This window comes from Parathielavia appendiculata, assembly GCF_033297405.1.
Source record: "Parathielavia appendiculata strain CBS 731.68 unplaced genomic scaffold N657scaffold_15, whole genome shotgun sequence".
In the NCBI taxonomy this organism is placed as follows: Eukaryota; Fungi; Ascomycota; class Sordariomycetes; order Sordariales; family Chaetomiaceae; genus Parathielavia; species Parathielavia appendiculata.
This window is the reverse complement of record NW_026944234.1, coordinates 397264-414738: the sequence shown is the minus strand read 5'-3', so window position 1 is coordinate 414738 and position 17475 is coordinate 397264. Positions and strand designations below refer to the sequence as shown.

The window sequence follows — 17475 nt, the reverse complement described above, 5'->3', positions numbered from 1 at the left end:
TCCAGCCTCCGACGCCCCTCAGTGCCGCCCTCTCTCTCCTCCATCCGAGACGCCAAGATCCACCAGGACCCCTCACCCTCAACCCTGGATCGTCGACGAGGGAACAACGAAAGCCTTCACCCGATCAGAGCCGTTGCGACCTGGACTACGGATTGCGCCTTGAAGGCGTGTGACGACAACGATCACCCTACAACCATGACCCCTTGGCTCAAGCGCTTTGCCACGAAATACACATAGACATCCCAATCCACACAGCTGCGCCGTGACCGCCATTCAATCTCCCCGCAATTCGCCGATTTCACCCAACTCCAATTGAACCAGGAACTTTAAATCACATTCGTATGTCTGCGATGTCACAGATATTGACATCGCGTCAGGCTGAGGAGCTGTAGGTAGTTCACGCCGAGGTTGTCGGGGTTCGGCTGTACTTAGAGGCGCTACTGACGGCCAGACGCAGACACCGAGCCCTCATCGCCTACCTAAGCTCCAACAACCTCCCAAGCACCGCGACCGCGCTACGCGCTGAGCTCGGCCTTGGCGAAGATGTCTTTGATGCTGCCACCGCGAAAAAGTACGAAGGCCTATTGGAAAAGAAGTGGACGAGTGTTGTGCGGTTACAAAAAAAGGTAGGCAACCACTTCGACTCCCTGCCCAACTTCCCGCGCGGCTGAACCTGTCTAACTCTTCACACCCCCCCGTAGATCATGGACCTCGAGGCGCGCAATGCTGCTCTTCAGGCAGAGCTCGACAACGCGACACCGACATCCCGGCAAAACAAGGATCCAGTGAACTGGCTGCCCAAATCGCCGGCGCGGCACACCCTCCAATCACACCGAAACCCCATAACCTGTGTCGCCTTCCATCCAGTCTTTTCCTCGCTCGCATCTGGCTCCGAAGACCAAACAATCAAGATATGGGACTGGGAGCTTGGGGAACTGGAACGGACTATTAAGGGGCACACCAAGGCCGTCTTGGATGTTGATTTTGGAGGGCCACGTGGGAACACACTCCTTGCGTCATGCAGTTCTGATCTTACTATCAAGCTTTGGGATCCATCCGACGACTACAAGAATATCCGCACGTTGCCCGGCCACGACCACAGCGTCAGCGCTGTTCGATTCATCCCATCCGGCGTCGCGGGCGGCGCTGGCAACCTCTTAGTTAGCGCCAGCCGGGACAAAACGCTACGGATTTGGGATGTGAGCACCGGGTACTGCGTCAAGACATTGCGGGGCCACGCCGAATGGGTGCGTGATGTTTGCCCTTCGATCGATGGCAGGTTCATCTTGTCAACAAGCGACGACTACACCAGCCGGCTGTGGGACGTATCAGTAGCAAATCCGGAGCCCAAGACGACGCTAATCGGCCACGAACACGTCGTCCTCTGCTGTGCGATCGCTCCAGCCGCTTCATACCCCCACCTGGCTGCGATTGCAGGTGTCAAGAAACCACCTGCCACGAGCGCGGTCGAGTTTATGGCGACTGGCTCGAGAGACAAGACCATACGGTTATGGGATGCTCGAGGCACCTGCATCAAGATTCTGGTTGGGCACGACAACTGGGTGCGGGGCCTGGTCTTCCATCCGGGCGGAAAGTATCTGCTCTCGGTGGCTGACGATTACACGCTGAGGTGTTGGGACCTCACGCAGGAAGGGAGATGCGTCAAGACGATATCCGACGCGCACGGCCACTTTGTGCAATGCATTCGATGGGCGCCCTCCGTCGTCAAGGATGTTCTCGTGGCTAACGGCGCCGAAGGGCATGGCGGTGAGGCGAATGGGACGGGCAAGAACGGTGCGGCACCTGCGGAGGCGCAAATACGCTGCGTGATCGCAACGGGTAGCGTGGATCTTAATGTGAGGATATTCGCCAACTAGGAGGGCCATTCGGCGGTCAAACGGAAGCACGAGCTTGCGCGGGATCGGTACCGATGCGCCAGACCCTCGGAGCAATCCAGCGACGACTTGTTCACCAACGGGTTTCTCACGGAATCCAGTGATGGAAGGATAGGCTCCAAACTGGGCCAGCCTAAACGAGAGGTCAGTCAGTGATGGAAGCTCGAAAAGGGCCCGGCAGTTTGTCTCTGACCAAAGACCAGACCGTGAGACGACTTCCTTCTCCACCTGGATCCGTGTTGGCATGCGGTCCCCTCATGTTGGGGAGCGACCATCTTCCAGAGTCAAAAGAAATGACGGCGTTAGATAGATACCCCAATGCTAAGCGATTCATTGTTGCGTATCCGTCTCTCATCCGCCAACTTTGGGGTGCAGTTTCTGGGTTTCTTCCGGCCCTTGTCCAGACTCTCTCTTCACATGCTCATCCCGACACTGTACTGGTGTCGTCTGACTTCTTCAACGCAGCCTCATACCCCTCCAACCGCTTCCTCCGCTCCTCACCGATCTCCGTACCGTACGTCTACAACCGACTGCTCAGAAAGATCCAGCCCGGAGTCCCGCGCCGCCGCGCCACGCGCGCCCGGAGCAACCGCTCAACCTCTTCATGCCCAATCAGCGTCGCGTTCCGGCGCATTGCCGAAACCTGTCTCCCCTCGATCTGTCCGCGCACCATGGTCCAGCACATGCACCGCACGATCTATTCAAATTGGGCGATGGCCATGTCGGCTTGGTAGTCGTGGCTCGGGTGCTTGCCGTTGAGCAGGGCGTGGAAACCCCACAAACCGTCGAGGAGCGGCCGGAAGAGTTTCTGAGCTGGTTGGCGTCGGCGCCGCGGGAAAGGAATGGAGACAACGCGGCCGAGTGCGTGTGGTACGTTGCTGCGCGTCAGGCTAGGTGGCTGTCCGGGATTAGCATCCGCGGGCTGATGCCGTGCATGGAGTAGTGGGTGACTAAGGCGAGGGAGGTCCCGGCGCTTGCGAGGGATAGGGGTATGGGCGCGACTAGGACGTATTCCATGATGAGGTTGGAGGAAGCGTTGTTGTGGGCTAGAGCTGCTTGATTCAAAAGGCGAAGGCCCAGATGTCTCGCGCTGATGCGGTATCCAGAAAAAGTTCGAGGATAGGCGTCGGTGAGACTTGATCCAAGTGTTCCGCTCGAAGGTGTCCGATTGCGCCCGAGTCGTCCCTGCATGCCAAAGCTAAAGCGGGCATGATTGACTCGAATCGAGCAAGAAGGCAGCGTCATTGCCGCGGTCGAAAATCACTTTCCCTCGCCGGGAAGCGTGGAAGCTGGTAGTAATAAAGTATGATATCTGGTATACTACGGACAGGGAGCACCACATGCCAAGAGTAATTATTATTATTCCTACACCGCTGTGCCCTAGGGCGTGCCGGACCTTCAAACAACTTACTATACAGGAAAACCGCGCCACCGAGAGTAACTATACGGGCCTGTCCGGGCATATCCAGGTTTACAGCGTGTGGTCATGTCCGGACAACCCAAACCCAGAGGGATTTCCAAATGGCCCCCTCAACCACTCCGAGTCGGGTGCCAATGTGAAACACATGTACCTATGCTTCCTTCTCGGCCACCATCAGGTAGACGTACCTCACTTCAAGGTGGTAGAAGGCCGGAACTCCGGGTTATTGCCTGGCCACATATGAACTTGAAAGGGGTACTTGAATTGAAGTTTGGGAAGTCGCCCATCCATAGACGACTCCCACCGCACCATCCCGTGACGTCTCTCTTGGACGAAGTTTCAGACGTCCCCTGTAAGAGTACCGAGAACTTACTCCTACTCCTCATCCGCGTCCTCCGCGCTCTTTTTGCGCGTCGGCACCCACAACCAGAGCACCCTTGAATGGCCGGCCGGAACATCGAGCTGGTGGGCGCCCCAGAAGAACTGCCACACCGGCAACGGCTCGTAGTCGTTGCCGGGCGTAGCCATCAGGATATCGTACCAGCAGTTGATGTTGCCGTTACAAACAAACGGGTAGTTGAACCCGTTCTGCTCCGCGAACGTCAGCCTTCCTGTCCACATCTCAACTTTTCGCAACTACCCATGACGGAGAACTTACAACAGTATAATAGTTCTCGTTCACGCTCTTGTCCACGTCCTTGCCCCCACACGACCAAGCATGAGTGTCACTGCCGTAGTAGCTGTCGCGGTTGGTGGGCGTGTTGGGGTTCCTGAAGCTGCAGTTGCCCTCAGCAGAATAGAAGGAGCGGGGCGAGTCGTCGAAGAGGGTAAAGACGGCGCAGTCCCGGAGCGTGAGCATGCCATGGCGATTGAGACAGCCGATGCGGTCGGCTAGGGACGCCGTGACGAAGGAGGTGCTGTTCAGCACGTGGATGCGGCCGCGGCCGACAAAGTCGTCTCTTACATCGTGAGTGGCAGTGGCAGCGACGGCGGCGGCTGTCTTTCTCCATAGGAGGGCCGTCATGGCCAGTGACAGAGAATTGAGCGGCGTCATGGTGATTGCAGCTGGCCGCCCGAGATGATCGACTTTTGGGGGACGGTCTTGGATTACGGAGCTTCGTGGCGAAGTGAAGCACGGAGGTAAGGTACTTATACCTCAAGGACTCAGTCACTGCTGACGGCGGCGGAGCTCTGGAGGATTCTAGAGTACGCGTAGTTAGATCGCATGTGATGGAATGCATGTACCGCACTTTCTTGGTGTCACACGGCTTGAGCTATGGTCATTTTGGGTACCATGGACGGGGGAAGCTTGGGCTGTCCAGTCACTCCAGTTGGGATGGCCTCGCGAGATGAGATTCGGCCGAGTTGTTGCAGAGCTTCCTGTTTCTGTTCGTCTTGAGGGCATTACTACGCTCGCTCGAGCATGACACCGGTTGACTAATGTCTTACATGCAAGTACCATCTGATCCAGCGTCGCACTGAAGCCCAATGTCACTGTTGTAATCCAACGTCCTCCGGGGAATTGGGCCTTCCCCAACTGCCACCGACCCGTCCGGTTAAAGACCCGGAAGAACACCCTCCTGAAGCATTTAATTAAATACACTCCATTTAAGCTTTGCTCGGCGACTTTACGTCAGCATCGTGGGGTCGCGACCAAACTTGCGGTGCCGAACAAACGGTCGGCAACAGAACCGTTGGCTCAAGGGAGTTTACAGTCAACGCAGAGCCCAAATGCTAAGCATGTCCGTGCCCTTGGCAACTTTATAGGACCGCGGCGGCTTGATGTATTGGAGTCTCTTGAAGGCTCCTCCAGATGCCGCCTGCGTTGCGGTCTTGGCAGTCTCTTCATCGTCGAAAATCCCATTCCCCCCTGCCACCAGCAGATCCCAATAGATGCCCTCCCGCAGGCCCCATGGCGGCCCCGGAAGCTTGAGGTCTTTGTATGACGGGAACTCGAGGCACACCAGCACCCCTGAAGGCGAAATGAGTTCGCTCATACGCTGGGCCCAGTCCTGGCGCATTTCGGGAAAAAGAGCGCAGAGAAACTCAACAAACAGTCAGCTACATACCTTACCTGGCAATACCCTCCGGCGGTTGACTTACGGTGTAATCATAGATGAGATCAAAGCCGGTGAATTCCTCGTCGTTGGAGCGGCACTCAACCTCCCAGCCTCGGGCGAAGAAGTCGTCGACGATGAACCTGACCTGCCCCCGCTCGGATCCCAAGTACTGATCTTCGGTGCTGGCGTTTAAGAAATTGTACGGAGACGGCGCCGCGAACTGAGTTGCCGCGTATGCTCGGGCTGTCTCGACGGCTGTTGGCGAGACCTCCAGGCCGTAGACATCATACCCGTGGAGCGCCAGCATTGCGACGTCGTATCCTTTTCCGCAGCCCTTGAAAGCAAAAGTATCAGCATGCCTCTCCATGGCACAGAGATGGCGGGAATAAACGAGTGCGGGGTGGAAGAACTGGGGGTCGTACAGGTACAAGAGCTCTTGGTCTGCGTGATGACCGGCTCGGATGCGGAATCAGATCCGGCTTTGACTCGATCAGGTTGACCAGAGCACGCGAGGGCTCCCCCCTGTCCCACAGATCGCTTTGGCCGCTATCCCAGAGTTCTGACCAACCAATGCCCTGATGGTTGTGCGGTCTAGGAGCAGAACACGTGCTTGTTAGCATGCAATCCAAAACTGAAACACGAGAGTTAGAGGAATTGCAATCACTCACTTGCTCTGGAAGTGTGAAAAGAGACGGCCCGGGACGAACAGAGCGTCGGAATCTGATGGGTTGGCAGTGTTGCTCGGCATTTTCATAGGCACCTTCGGCACGCACGTTCACAGGCGAATAGAACGGATTCAGCTGGTTAGTGTCGCGACTTGCTTTGAACCCGCGCAGCACGCTGAAATCCTAAATGCCCGTCTTCAAGGGCTGTGAAGTTATCAGGCGGCCCTGGGCAACTCGTGAGGTCACAATAGATTCAAGTTGGTTGACCCCGCTTGGTTCGCGCCCTTTTTCTGATCAACTCTCGAGCTTCACCATATCGGATATTCCCTGGACGAGGCTCACTGTGGCATGGAGTGCGAAGCGATTTGTGGGGTTGCGTTTGTGGTTTTCGAGCGTCGACGGAATTTGCAGGTAAGGAGAATCAAGTTATATTGGATAGACGCATACCTAGCGCCGTGCGTTTATCCATTCAGATATGACCCGTGCAGGCCCCGTCGCCGGATCGTTCCACGCGAAAATATTGGCCAGAGCAGAGAACCGGAGATAGCGTTATGCATACTGCGGGGATCTGAGCTCGAAAGCGCGTCACACAATCTGGACTCCCACAACTGTTTTCCGCTGAACAAACTCGGCACGAACATCGCCTGCATCCTGCCCTCATGACCGGAAGACCTGCCATTCCAGCAATTGCGCTGAGATAGACCGTCGCGCCCTGGATCCCGGCAGCCGAGACCTAAACAACAGCGAGACGCATATGTTTGAAAAGCCTGAGGGAGTCTCGGGTAGCCAGCACGTTGGGCATTGGCAGGTTCTGATTCTTGTGTCGGGTCGTGGATTATCAAGGGCACAAGGAACGTTCTGACAGATTTCGAGAGCCCAACGAGCAAGTCCGCCTCGTCCCTTCGCCGTCGGCATTGGCTAGTTTGCCGCCCTCTTTCCGCGATTTGAGAACGTGTGTTGAGGTGCCCGAGGAATTAGGGTTTTATGGAAGCGAAGCTTCAATGACGAACTCTGACATCGTGTTTACACATGGATGAGTGAGGCAAGAGCTTCCGCTTCATTTACTGGGCTTCGACAGATGAGTTTTTCGAGCGGGGACTGGTCGACGGCCTTATCCCACTTGGCTTGGCGTGACCTGCGCAGTGTTGAGCTGCTTCGCTTCTCAATTACTGGGGTGAATCACCACAGTCAGGGTATTTTAACGCCACGCCGACTCAGCCCGAGTCAGCCGCACTGCGCCTGACAACAAACCCTCGAGGTAACAGTCAAACTGGTGGCGTGGTGAAGCATTTTTGTAGTCGATGGACACCTAAGCTGCACAGATTCATGAATGCCTACACTGAGTTATGTCGATGGTGCTAAGATGGGTACTCAGGCGTTCCAACGAAGGCGCAGCGTCTTATCAATTATATTATGCCATACACTCCTGCTAGGGCTACTTTCCCTTGCCGAGCAATTCCACAGTCAACAGCTTAAGGGGAGAAGTTCAGAGAACCATCGGCAATTCCACCTATGAGAATCGCACCCCTGATTACGAGAGAATGGGATCGCTTCAGGACGTTAGATTTACCAAAAGTCACGAGGCGGGAACCAGAAATACTAAGTGACCATAGTCGGTCCACACCAACGGCGGAGAGGTCTTGTCGATGCAGGTGAGCCCATTCTTGTCATCCTCGTTGCAGGTCCACTGGACAAGGTCCTTGATCTTGAAAGTTGAAGCGGTCAATTTGTGGGGAAAAACCACTTGTGGGGCCTTTTTAGCGGTGCCCGTTGTACTGTGTAAAGCGATCTACGGAGTTACTATCCGTAATGGAAGTCATTGTGCGAGAGGAAAGAAAAGCAAATGGCGTGTTTTCAGGCAGCACTCTGCCTGCTCGTTTCCTTCTCCCCCGGCTGCCTTTCTCCATTGGTAAAGACCTTGTGGAGCTGCTCATCTTAGGCCGCGGCTGAGCACTTGGGCGTCAGCGCTAGCGTGTGCATCGCCCGGTTCAGAACCGAGAGCCCAACCAGAGTCAGCTCGGTCAGTCGGAACCCGTCTCTTGGAGGTAAAAAGAAGCTTTCGCCAAGCTAACATTCCCGCCCCTCCGTCTTCAACATTTCCAGAGTTCATCGCTTGGCGATTTCGCTATCGGTTCCCTTGTCTGGTTGTCCCCAGAGAGAATCGATCAGGTAGCATGGCACCTTTCCACCGCCGCAAAACAATGTATGGCTCACCTACTGCTTCTTTGCACTTAATCAGACTCAACTGGACTGCCGCTGACTCTCGACAGACATGAGAATCAGACGAAGAGGCGAATCCACACGATAGTGCCATGGATCCAGAATCCCCTCCAGGGCGTCGACGAGGACTCAGAGCAGCTTGTCTTCGCGCCAAGACAAGAGGCGAGCACGCTCGAGTTGTTCTTCGACCTCTTCTTCGTCGCCAATCTCGCCACCTTCACGGCCTACCACTCCATCGTCGATCACTCCACTCTCTTCGCCTACATTGGCTTCTTCGCCATCATCTGGGTCACTTGGTTCCACACGGTGCTCTACGACGTCCGCTTCGAAAACGACAGCATCTTCAGCCGCGCCTGCAAGACGGTCATCATGATGGTATTTGTGGGCTTCGCCCTGGTCGGCTCCAAATTCGCCCCGGGCACCGCCGACGGCGACAACACCATCTTTCGCATCTTGTGCTACACGCTCGTTGCCAGCCGCGTGCTTTTCAGTGTCCAGTATACCGTCGTGGGCGTCTTTGTCGGCATGGCTAGGCGGACTGACCTGTACCTGCCCGTGTTCCTCAACGTGCTGACCTATGTCGTTGCCGCCGGCGCTTATGCCGCTTTGATCCCCGCCTTTGCTAAGGGGAAGCCGGTCGACACAAAGAATGGCATTTACAGTGTTTGGTGGATCGTCATGTTCCTCGAGACGGTCGCTACCATCACCGTCTCGTGCTGCTGGCGGATGCTGAGCTTTAAGAAGACGCATCTGGTCGAGCGCATGGGGCTGTTGACGCTGATTGTTATCGGAGAGGGTGCGATCGGCGTGACCAAGACTATCTCGCGCATGATGGGCAAGTCCGGGCTCGATCCTGAAGGCTCCGGCCTGGTTCTGTGTATTGTCCTGATTTTGGTGAGCTGACCCGGCTTCGACGGGGATGTTTCCGGGGCTAACATGGGCAGGTTGGAACGTGGATGATCTACTTTGACAACCATCCGCACGGCCACTTTGGAACCATTCGGCAGCAGATCTGGTCCGTCCTGCACTTCCCGATTCATCTCGCTATTGTCGGCGTAGTTGAGGGCGCACAGCAGGTCGCCCTTGCACGATACGTCTCCCGAGGCATTCTAAAGTTCGAAAAGTCACTCGTGCAGTACTGTTTCAAGGACCACCTCGACGGCGAAGACCTGGCAGACAAACTGATCTCGGTCATCGACTACTTTCAGCTCGACAAGAAGCTGACCAGCCTGATCTTCGTCCCGGCCATTCAGTCCGACTTGGAGCTAATCGGCAACACCACGGGCATCTGCGGCCCCAATGTCAAGGGTGCCAGCGGCGCCGACTTGCCCGACACCATGTTGCATCTCTTTGCCAACGTGGCGGCTGCCCTGTACAGCGGGCTGGGCGTAAACATCCCCTTGGACGACGACGTCATCGAGGTCATGTTGAACTCGTGGAAGCTCGTGTATCGATACTTCTGGGCGGCATACCTGGTCCTCATCGGCTGTTTTCTCGTCGTTATGATCCTGATCCGGACGACCAAAATGGACGCCTTTGACTTCACAGCCTTCTTTGACCGCGGTGCGGTCGTGGTTGCTGCGGCTGCCATCCTTGGCTTGTCGGCGGGCAAGGACTTGATGTACAGCATCATTGAGACGCCGATCATCCTGCCGATTGCGGTTATCCTTCTCTACCTGATTATTGTGCTCGATCGACTCGGCGCGTGGATTGCGAACAGGAGGAATAGGAGGTCGGGGGACCAGCTGGTAGGGGGCAATAATGGGCATGGGCATAAGCACCAAGACCATGGCGGGAGGCAGCACGAGGTGGACAAGCAGCGTCTTCTGGTCTCGGCGGTCCATGTTCCGTCTCATCAAGAGGAGTATCACATGTCCTATCTTCCGATGGGAACGTCAGTGATCCAATCCTACGAGGAAACCACCACACCATCTGCTTACAGCTCGCCGCACCAAACTCCACCAGCAGCTGGGGGTTTGCCGGCTGCCGCGGCATCTGGCACCGGCGGATACATGCCGGTTCGAAATCCTCATTATGCTAGTAACGGGTATTGAGTTCTTCACTGTCGATCTTGTTTTTTGACTTTTGGGTATAGGCGTTGGATAGGTCAGGGAGAAGGAATCATTACAGCTAGAGTACCTAACCGTCAATCAGACCGCATAATGATCCATGGATATGCGGTCCAGTGTCTGCAGATAGCCCGTACAAGCAGCAAACCCTCTCAGGGGGACGTCAGACGGGTACATCCAAGAGTCGTCGCGGTGGCACGCGGGTATGGCGACGGTCCGGTAGTTAAGGCCGAGTGCTACCCATGTTACAGCCCACTTCTAGCCATGGCTGGAGGGTGTTTAAACGAGTATATCGGGAAGATCGCCTCTCTGCATCAATGATTCCCATCTTTTTGCAGTATCGTAGTTGTAGCCCCTATCATTGATCCGAGGCTGTCAGACTCCTATCGCTTTCAGGGTTGGCATTTCCGTCTTTAGTATCGGCGCGAAGGGGTAGTCTTTGTTGCCCGGGCAACCTTGATGTTCGCTTGTTTATGCCCTTAACTCCCATCGAATCCACACCGAGGCCCGAAACGTCCCATCGCCGGACCCATCTTGCTACTTAGTTTAACAAAAAATGCCGTTTTCACAGCGGGTTTAGCTCAGTTGGGAGAGCGTCAGACTGAAGTCAAACTTCAGTAAAAATCAATCTGAAGGCCGTGTGTTCGATCCACACAAACCGCAAACTTACTCTTTTGTCATTTCTGGCGCTTCAAACACTGTGCTTTTTGAATTGTTCAGGCCCTCCGAGAAAACTGCACGCTGTTTTAAGGGGAATTGGCTTCCAGGGCGCAAGAAGACCACCATACAGTGTAGGGAGTATGTTTGTAGTGGCCCCTGACTGACCTTGTCAGTTCAACCACCAAAGATATTGCCAAACTTGCACAGAAAGAGATTTCAACACTTGGCACAGTTCAAGAAGCAGATGCACGAGTAAATCCATCATATTCGTGCATACTAGTACTGAAGAAATGTGCTGTAGCCGTTGCCTGCTCTTCAAGGAGAAAAATTTCGCCAACAGACTTAACTTGACCTCCTCATCCATTCGTCATTCAATCTCATAACCTCGCCCTCTAGAATCGCTCCCGCACAGCCCGCTCAATGTACTCACTAATATCATTCTCACCGCCACAGTGCTGACATTTGTGCACCACCCTCCCCGCACCCTGACCTGCTGCCCCTTCCTCTCGCCGACCCGCCTGAGACGGAGCATGAACCGACGAGGTATAAGCCGCCGGCATTACCTCAGGACTCATCCCTTTTGCCGATTGCTGGCTGTTAAGGTACTGGTGGTACTCGTTTTGCTCGGTCCAGCCTTCCACATTTCCACTCTCCCGGCCGCGACTCTGACCCCTGCTCTGACTTTGACCATATGCCTGAGAGGACGACCGAGGGACAGATGCAGTGTACGTCCCGGGCATTACCTCAGGACTCATTCCCTTTGCCGCCTGCTGGCTGGTAGGGTACTGGTGATACTCGTCTTGCTCTGTCCAATCTTTCACATTTCGGCTCTCCCGGCCGCGACTTTGGCCTCTACTCTGACTCTGATTATATGCCTGAGAAGACGATCGGCGAACAGACGCCGTGTAAGCGTCAGGCATCACCTCGGGGCTCATGTGATGCGCCATCTCGGGCTCTACGTGGTGGTCATAGGTCGGAATTTCGCTGTCCCGGTTCCTAACCCCGGAGGCGGTGCCAGAGGCCAGGGTGTTGTACTGCTGCCCGTGACCGAACTGGTAATTGTTGGCGTGTGTGGCGAGGTCGGCGGGCTGGGAGCTCCGGCTACAAGATCTGGGCTTGATCTTTACGCCGGAGGGGGTGCCGGACGGGAGGACGTTATACTCTGTGCTGTCGTCGTTGGGGTTGGTCGACGCGTTGGGGGAGAAGCTGCGACGCCGAGACTCTGAGATTGTTCTTGAGGTTGTTGTCGACGGGACAGAATAATGCTTGATGCCTGAAGGTGTGCCGGACGATAAAGTGTTGTAGTTTCCTGGTTCCTGAGTGATGATACCGGTGCTGCCTCGTCGAGCTTTACCGTCCGCTGGGGTTACTCCACACGACTTGGGAGTATTGGAAGCACCAGCTTCCCGAGCTACCATATGTTTCCCGGTCGAGCGCGAAGCTGCGGCGCCAGTGGACACCTTCTCCTCTCCAGTATGCTTGACGCCAGAGGGCGTACCGCTGGCCAGGACATTATATTGACCGGCTTGCCCTGCCGCACCAATGTCGTGCGAGGTAGTGTCAGCGTGGGGGGGCATAGGCGGTTCCCGTGGATGCTCGAATGGCGTCGAGATCTCCACAAACTCATGCTGAGCCTCGCCGGCACCGGTTGAGAATTGTCCGCGGACTGGACTTCCCGGCTCCTGATGTCTCTCATTGATGCTGTTGTTCTTGTGATGGAGGCGGTTTAAGACAACGGCAGCACCGGCTGCACCAGCGGTCATGTTCTCCTTGCCATGGCTGGACTGGTCATGCTTGTCCGCTCTGGACGATGACCTCGACCGCCTGCGCTCCGTGGCGGCATCATTCTTGGTCAGCTTGCGCAGGCGGTTGGGAGAGGACAGGCGAGCAGCATTGTTCCTTGCCGGGTCGACATGGTCGCCAACGGACTTTCTGCGAGGTCTCTCGCCCACTTGGTTGCCGTCATCTTTGTGGCGGTGGAAGAGGCCGAGGATCTTGTGTTTCTTTTCACCCTTGGGGGATTCCTCTCGGGACTCGTCATTCCTCATCCCTGTCAACGGAGACGCGTGCGTTGGGCCAGCAGTGGCTACGCCTTCCGCTCGACGACGGCCCTCTGCACGAGGGGATCCAGGCCGCTTGCCGTGACCTGCGGAGTACTCGTGTGCAGAGGTGCCAGCAACAATACCAGAAACGCCTGCAATAGCCCCGTACCTGGACGGCGAGGTTGATTCCCCCGGTTGATGGCGATCCTCGGTGGATGTCGCTGTGAGTGGGAAAGTACGTTGATGTTGTGTCGTTTGGGACTCCCGCGGGGCGTGAATCGAACCAGATTCTTTTGAGGCGACCTCCAAGAGCCGCACATCATCCCCGACTGCTGTTTCAGGGACAAAGCCAGAAACGGCCCGGGTATGTTGTGTGTCAGCAAAGGTACCCTGTTGGGCGGTCTTCTGCCTTTCCTCGGGGATATCTGGCAAAGGAGCAGAGAACATGCTGTCACCGCCACTGGCACCAACATCGGTTAGATTACGGTTGTCATCACCGCTGTGGCGTCGGCTGTGGCGCCTGGACTCCTCGTCCTGACTGCCATGTCCGACAACACGGTTGTAGACGCCGCTACCCCTGGGATAGTCAGCGACACGACCTGCGATGACGGATCGCCTGGCTGCTGAATTGGCCGGCAGTTTGTGGTGCTCGTCATGATCATCAGCGGGGCTGCCATGACCTATCACTGTATTATAGACGCCTCCGTCTGTGCCCTTGGGGAGGTCACCCCAGTACGGTGCCGATCCATTTTGGCCCCGCGAGCTCGATTTATTGGTCCTCTCGGAGTTGCTTGAACTGTCAGAATCGGCGTTTGTAGCCGTAGCCCCAGCGGCCACGTGCCCGTCGTTGCTGTTGCTGTGAGGTTGGGTGCTGCCCTCAGGCTCTGGTGCTGGCGTGTATTGATCCGGCTCGGTTTGGATCGACTCCAATGGGACAATGGGTTCGTGGTTATCCCGCCTGTAAAGACCGCCACCCTCTGCTTGGTCTGGCTGATTCCGATTCGGGCGGGAAGACGTGAGGGAATCCTGTTCGGCCATGCCAACGCCGGAATCACTGTACTTGTGACTCCGGGGATCGCCGGGCTTGTACAGCTTGCTGGAATGGCGGGGGTGTTGCTCGGTTTGGAGTTGATGCTGCATGGTCTCTTCTGGTGTTGCGGGAACCGAGTCAGGGTAAGCACCAGGGAGTACAACGGATGCCATTGCACTGCTTCTTCGCGCGCAGTGGCGATGGGTGAAGGCGACAGGTTTCTGAAAGTAATAGGGAGCGTGTGTCTGAAACGTGGAAAGTCCGCCGCCTGCGGGTAGTTAGTGGAATCGTCCGTTGGGTTGGTGGTGCGAGGTCTAATTCCAGATGGTAGTTGATGGACGGACCAAAACGTATAAATACCTGATGTTTGGCATGAGAAGCCAGCACCCAACAGCGTCATTCAGACCTGGATGGTCTGAATAGCAACGGCCTGCTGTCATGACTTCAGCCATCAAACAAGCGGCTTTGGGCGCCCTGACATCATCCTCCTGTCTCTGATCCGGGGTCAACCAATGACGTGTTGAGATCGAACATGACTGACGTTCGTCTTGGCGCGACGATTTCTTGGTTCGATGTCGTGCGAATGAATGAGAGCGTCAATCAGTTCCATTGTCGATCAGATCGTCTGCGAATGTCCAATGAGGGAAGAAGCCTTTTGCGTCAGTTGCACAATTGTCGCTTCTGACTGCAGTGTTACCGTGAGAGGCTCCCAGGCTCATACCGGTACGTAAGGTGGCGTGGGTAGCTCGGATAGGAAACTGAGCCCCCGCTGGGGGAGCGGATATTTGGGGGCGCAAAGGCCCCACTGCACCGCGCTAAAACACAAATCCGTTTCTCATCCATCCCAGCCTTTAACTCGGTCGTTTGATACTATTGTGAGGGAATGTTCTTGAACTATCAATACCTTCGATTCTATCAAGGGACTTTGATAGTCACGGATGGAGCGTGTTTGAGGCTAATAAGCGAGACGGGCTTCTCCGGGGATCTGAATGGACCCGATTCAGCCGAGGGTGACTTCCTAGGCTCCTAAACCATTGAGGTGTGGTGGGTTTGCTGGTGAAATATAACTATCTCATTCCCCAATAACAGATTTTTAATTGAGAGTGAATGGAACTGATTTAATATGCACCGCCTTATCCAGATGGAGGAAGCTGCTGCCAATCAACAAGGTCGTCAGTTTGCAGTGCCCCAAGATGGGAGAACCTGAGCGTCAGATTCAGATTGTATCTGCCTGTTAATGTGAGAACAGCTAAGCTTCCAATCACCCGAATCTGCCATGATGAGCCAGGGATCGTTCTTTTGGGTAGAAGAGTCCGAGTCCATGATCCACTGGCGAGACTGACAAGTCAGGATAGGGCCTTCCTGCACCAACAAACACCAAAATCTTGTCTATTTACAACCAACACCACCACCTTCACATTCGATTGGGCATCTTACCCAGTCATAAACAACTTAAGAAAGAATAACATACAAAAAAAGTAAACATCGCTTGCATCTTATTGCATGATGAAGACTTGTCTACCACTCCGCCCTTAGGTTGTGCGATAGGAGGCCGCGAAACTCGGCCCGGTACTTATTGATACCACATCAGCACCCCCTCATATCCCACACAAACAAGCATGCCCTCAGTCCCGGGAGCACCTATTCCGAGTAGAACCTCTCTCCTCTTCCCCCAACACCGACAAGCTCGAGGTTGTCCGTCACCCCAGGAATCTCGTTCTTGACCCACTCATGGCCACCACCACTGCTGGCCAGCGCCCTACCAAACCCGCCCTGAGGAACTTCTCCATTTGACGCCTCCCACGTTTCACCCCAAAGGTACAGCGGATCGACCGTCCCAATGGCAATACTAATATTGGGGCCGGACTCACGGCGCCAAAACAGGAACGAGCCGCACTCGCCGCAAAACCCTCGCGCGTTGCCTTCGGTGCAGTAATACTTCTTGAGCGCGTCCAGCGGCGTGGTCCAGGTCAGCGACGCATATGGGATTTTGTGGTACATGAAGAAGAGGGACGACGTGCTCCTCCGGCATTGGGTGCATTGGCAGGTGCCGCTCTGTAAGAAGGGGTTGAAGTTTGGTCAGTTGGTTAGGACATCAACTGTGCTGGAATCGAAGGGGGATGAATGGTTAAGGAGCACAGTACACTATCTTCAAAGTCGTGCCCCTCGGGAAAATCGATTCTGTAAGCGATCTTCCCGCAGAGGCAACTGCCTGTGATCTTGCTGGGGAGGGGTCCGAGATTGATGGTTGAAGCCATGTCCGTGATCAGTTCTTGAAGACGAGATATGAACGGAGTTTTCAACCCCAGCTTTTAATTAAGATGAGATAGGAACGCACTTGGAGCTGAGATTTATTATCATGATGCCATTGATTGATGTGCGTCATACGGCTGAAAGATCTCCCGCACCTGCCTATCTTATCCCACGAATAAATCTTCTCATGCACTGTCATGCAGATAGAGAAAAAGACAGGTCCTGCATATGAAGTCGATCTAATCTTCAAATATTAGAAACCCATTCGCCATAGGGCCGTCTGGGCAAATTGGAGCAGGCAGAGATAAAGTGGACGGAATGCGACAGAGCACTTCGCTCAAGGCAAGAGGAGAAAAGGGAGTGTACATCAGTCAGCAGCATCAAATACGTAGTTGGCCGCACTCACGAAACTCGATCGGAACCTCAGCCACGTCGTTTCCTAGTCAAGTGCGAAGCAACGTTCTTACATCCAACGGATTCGTTATACTCATGACGTCTATCAACCATTCAACCCAACTCCATTCCATCCCACACCACACCGTCTACCCCAAAAAACCTGAACCGCTATACAATATCACTTACGTAGAGTCAACCGAGGCAGTGGTGACATATCTCAACTTACACCTCCCCCGACTCCTTGCTACAGCCTATACAAGACTCGCATCAGCAGAACCCTCCTTCAAATTCTCACCCATAGCCTCCGTCTCCCCAGATCCAGCACAACCCCCTTTCCCCTTCCCCTTTCCCCTTCCCCTTTCCCCTTCCCCTTTCCCCATCCCCTTACCTTTCGTTTCCCCCCTCCCAGTGACACACACCTATCCAACAAACCTCCACTCCTCCATCACACCCCCCGCAAACCGATCAAAATCCCGATCCGTCACATCCTACAATGTACCCACCACGGCCGGACAGTTCGCCATCATGTAATTCCACACCGGGCCCAGAGGCTCAAACTCGCCATTATCCGCCAGCGCGGGGCTGCTAAACCCCATCAGCAGCACCGTCGCGCGGTAACTAGGTTCCAGCCTCCTCACTGCCCTCCCACGGATATACTACGCTCCGGGACCGTGGCCAAAGTACAGCAGGATGTTAGACTTTGTTAGAGAACCGGCGAATTTGGCCTCTGTCGGGGGATGGGTGGTGATTCCCTTCCACCCCTGG

The 17475-nt window shown here is 55.2% G+C and overlaps 7 protein-coding genes and 1 non-coding gene across 8 annotated transcripts; 4 read left to right on the top strand and 4 right to left on the bottom strand.

Annotated features, from left to right (window-relative positions):
* Positions 1 to 350: 350 nt before the first annotated feature.
* N657DRAFT_579442 (dynein regulator) lies at positions 351 to 1877 on the top strand (the record flags this gene model as incomplete). Its single annotated transcript, XM_062789389.1, has 3 exons — positions 351 to 388; positions 458 to 626; positions 702 to 1877. The coding sequence occupies 3 exons, from the start codon at positions 351 to 353 to the stop codon at positions 1875 to 1877; spliced, it is 1383 nt and encodes a 460-aa protein (XP_062644493.1).
* N657DRAFT_153641 (uncharacterized protein) lies at positions 1840 to 2704 on the top strand. The gene has a single exon (XM_062785978.1). It carries the CDS (start codon positions 2051 to 2053, stop codon positions 2627 to 2629), a length of 579 nt encoding a protein of 192 aa, XP_062644492.1. The 5' UTR covers positions 1840 to 2050; the 3' UTR covers positions 2630 to 2704.
* A 986-nt stretch (positions 2705 to 3690) lies between these two features.
* On the bottom strand, positions 3691 to 4339 carry N657DRAFT_579272 (uncharacterized protein; the record flags this gene model as incomplete). Its single annotated transcript, XM_062789370.1, has 2 exons — positions 3691 to 3903; positions 3974 to 4339. The coding sequence occupies 2 exons, from the start codon at positions 4337 to 4339 to the stop codon at positions 3691 to 3693; spliced, it is 579 nt and encodes a 192-aa protein (XP_062644491.1).
* A 691-nt stretch (positions 4340 to 5030) lies between these two features.
* N657DRAFT_579279 (thiopurine S-methyltransferase family protein) lies at positions 5031 to 5995 on the bottom strand (the record flags this gene model as incomplete). The annotated part of the gene is made up of 3 exons (XM_062789372.1): positions 5031 to 5360; positions 5419 to 5709; positions 5798 to 5995. 3 exons carry the CDS (start codon positions 5993 to 5995, stop codon positions 5031 to 5033), a joined length of 819 nt encoding a protein of 272 aa, XP_062644490.1.
* Positions 5996 to 8047: 2052 nt separating this feature from the next.
* N657DRAFT_624895 (uncharacterized protein) lies at positions 8048 to 10629 on the top strand. Its single transcript, XM_062790731.1, has 3 exons — positions 8048 to 8243; positions 8311 to 9154; positions 9205 to 10629. The coding sequence occupies exons 1-3, from the start codon at positions 8215 to 8217 to the stop codon at positions 10312 to 10314; spliced, it is 1983 nt and encodes a 660-aa protein (XP_062644489.1). The 5' UTR covers positions 8048 to 8214; the 3' UTR covers positions 10315 to 10629.
* Positions 10630 to 10899: 270 nt separating this feature from the next.
* Positions 10900 to 10992, top strand: N657DRAFT_t127. Its single transcript has one exon. It is a non-coding gene; the product is annotated as a tRNA-Phe (tRNA).
* A 389-nt stretch (positions 10993 to 11381) lies between these two features.
* On the bottom strand, positions 11382 to 14592 carry N657DRAFT_692917 (uncharacterized protein; the record flags this gene model as incomplete). Its single annotated transcript, XM_062797190.1, has 2 exons — positions 14406 to 14592; positions 11382 to 14329 (listed from the first exon to the last, which is right to left on the bottom strand). The coding sequence occupies exon 2, from the start codon at positions 14232 to 14234 to the stop codon at positions 11382 to 11384; it is 2853 nt and encodes a 950-aa protein (XP_062644488.1). The 5' UTR covers positions 14235 to 14329; positions 14406 to 14592.
* Positions 14593 to 15324: 732 nt separating this feature from the next.
* N657DRAFT_648901 (glutathione-dependent formaldehyde-activating GFA) lies at positions 15325 to 16388 on the bottom strand. The gene is made up of 2 exons (XM_062793612.1): positions 16206 to 16388; positions 15325 to 16116 (listed from the first exon to the last, which is right to left on the bottom strand). The coding sequence occupies exons 1-2, from the start codon at positions 16317 to 16319 to the stop codon at positions 15703 to 15705; spliced, it is 528 nt and encodes a 175-aa protein (XP_062644487.1). The 5' UTR covers positions 16320 to 16388; the 3' UTR covers positions 15325 to 15702.
* Between the last annotated feature and the right edge of the window lie 1087 nt (positions 16389 to 17475).

Coding starts and splice junctions, on each gene's coding strand:
- N657DRAFT_153641 (XM_062785978.1), top strand. CDS start 2,051: ATGGAAGCTCGAAAAGGGCCCGGCAGTTTGTCTCTGACCAAAGACCAG.
- N657DRAFT_648901 (XM_062793612.1), bottom strand. CDS start 16,319: ATGGCTTCAACCATCAATCTCGGACCCCTCCCCAGCAAGATCACAGGC. Junction 16,117..16,205: donor GGCACGACTTTGAAGATAGT/GTACTGTGCTCC, acceptor CCCTTCTTACAG/AGCGGCACCTGCCAATGCAC.
- N657DRAFT_624895 (XM_062790731.1), top strand. CDS start 8,215: ATGGCACCTTTCCACCGCCGCAAAACAAT. Junction 8,244..8,310: donor TTCCACCGCCGCAAAACAAT/GTATGGCTCACC, acceptor GACTCTCGACAG/ACATGAGAATCAGACGAAGA. Junction 9,155..9,204: donor TGTGTATTGTCCTGATTTTG/GTGAGCTGACCC, acceptor TAACATGGGCAG/GTTGGAACGTGGATGATCTA.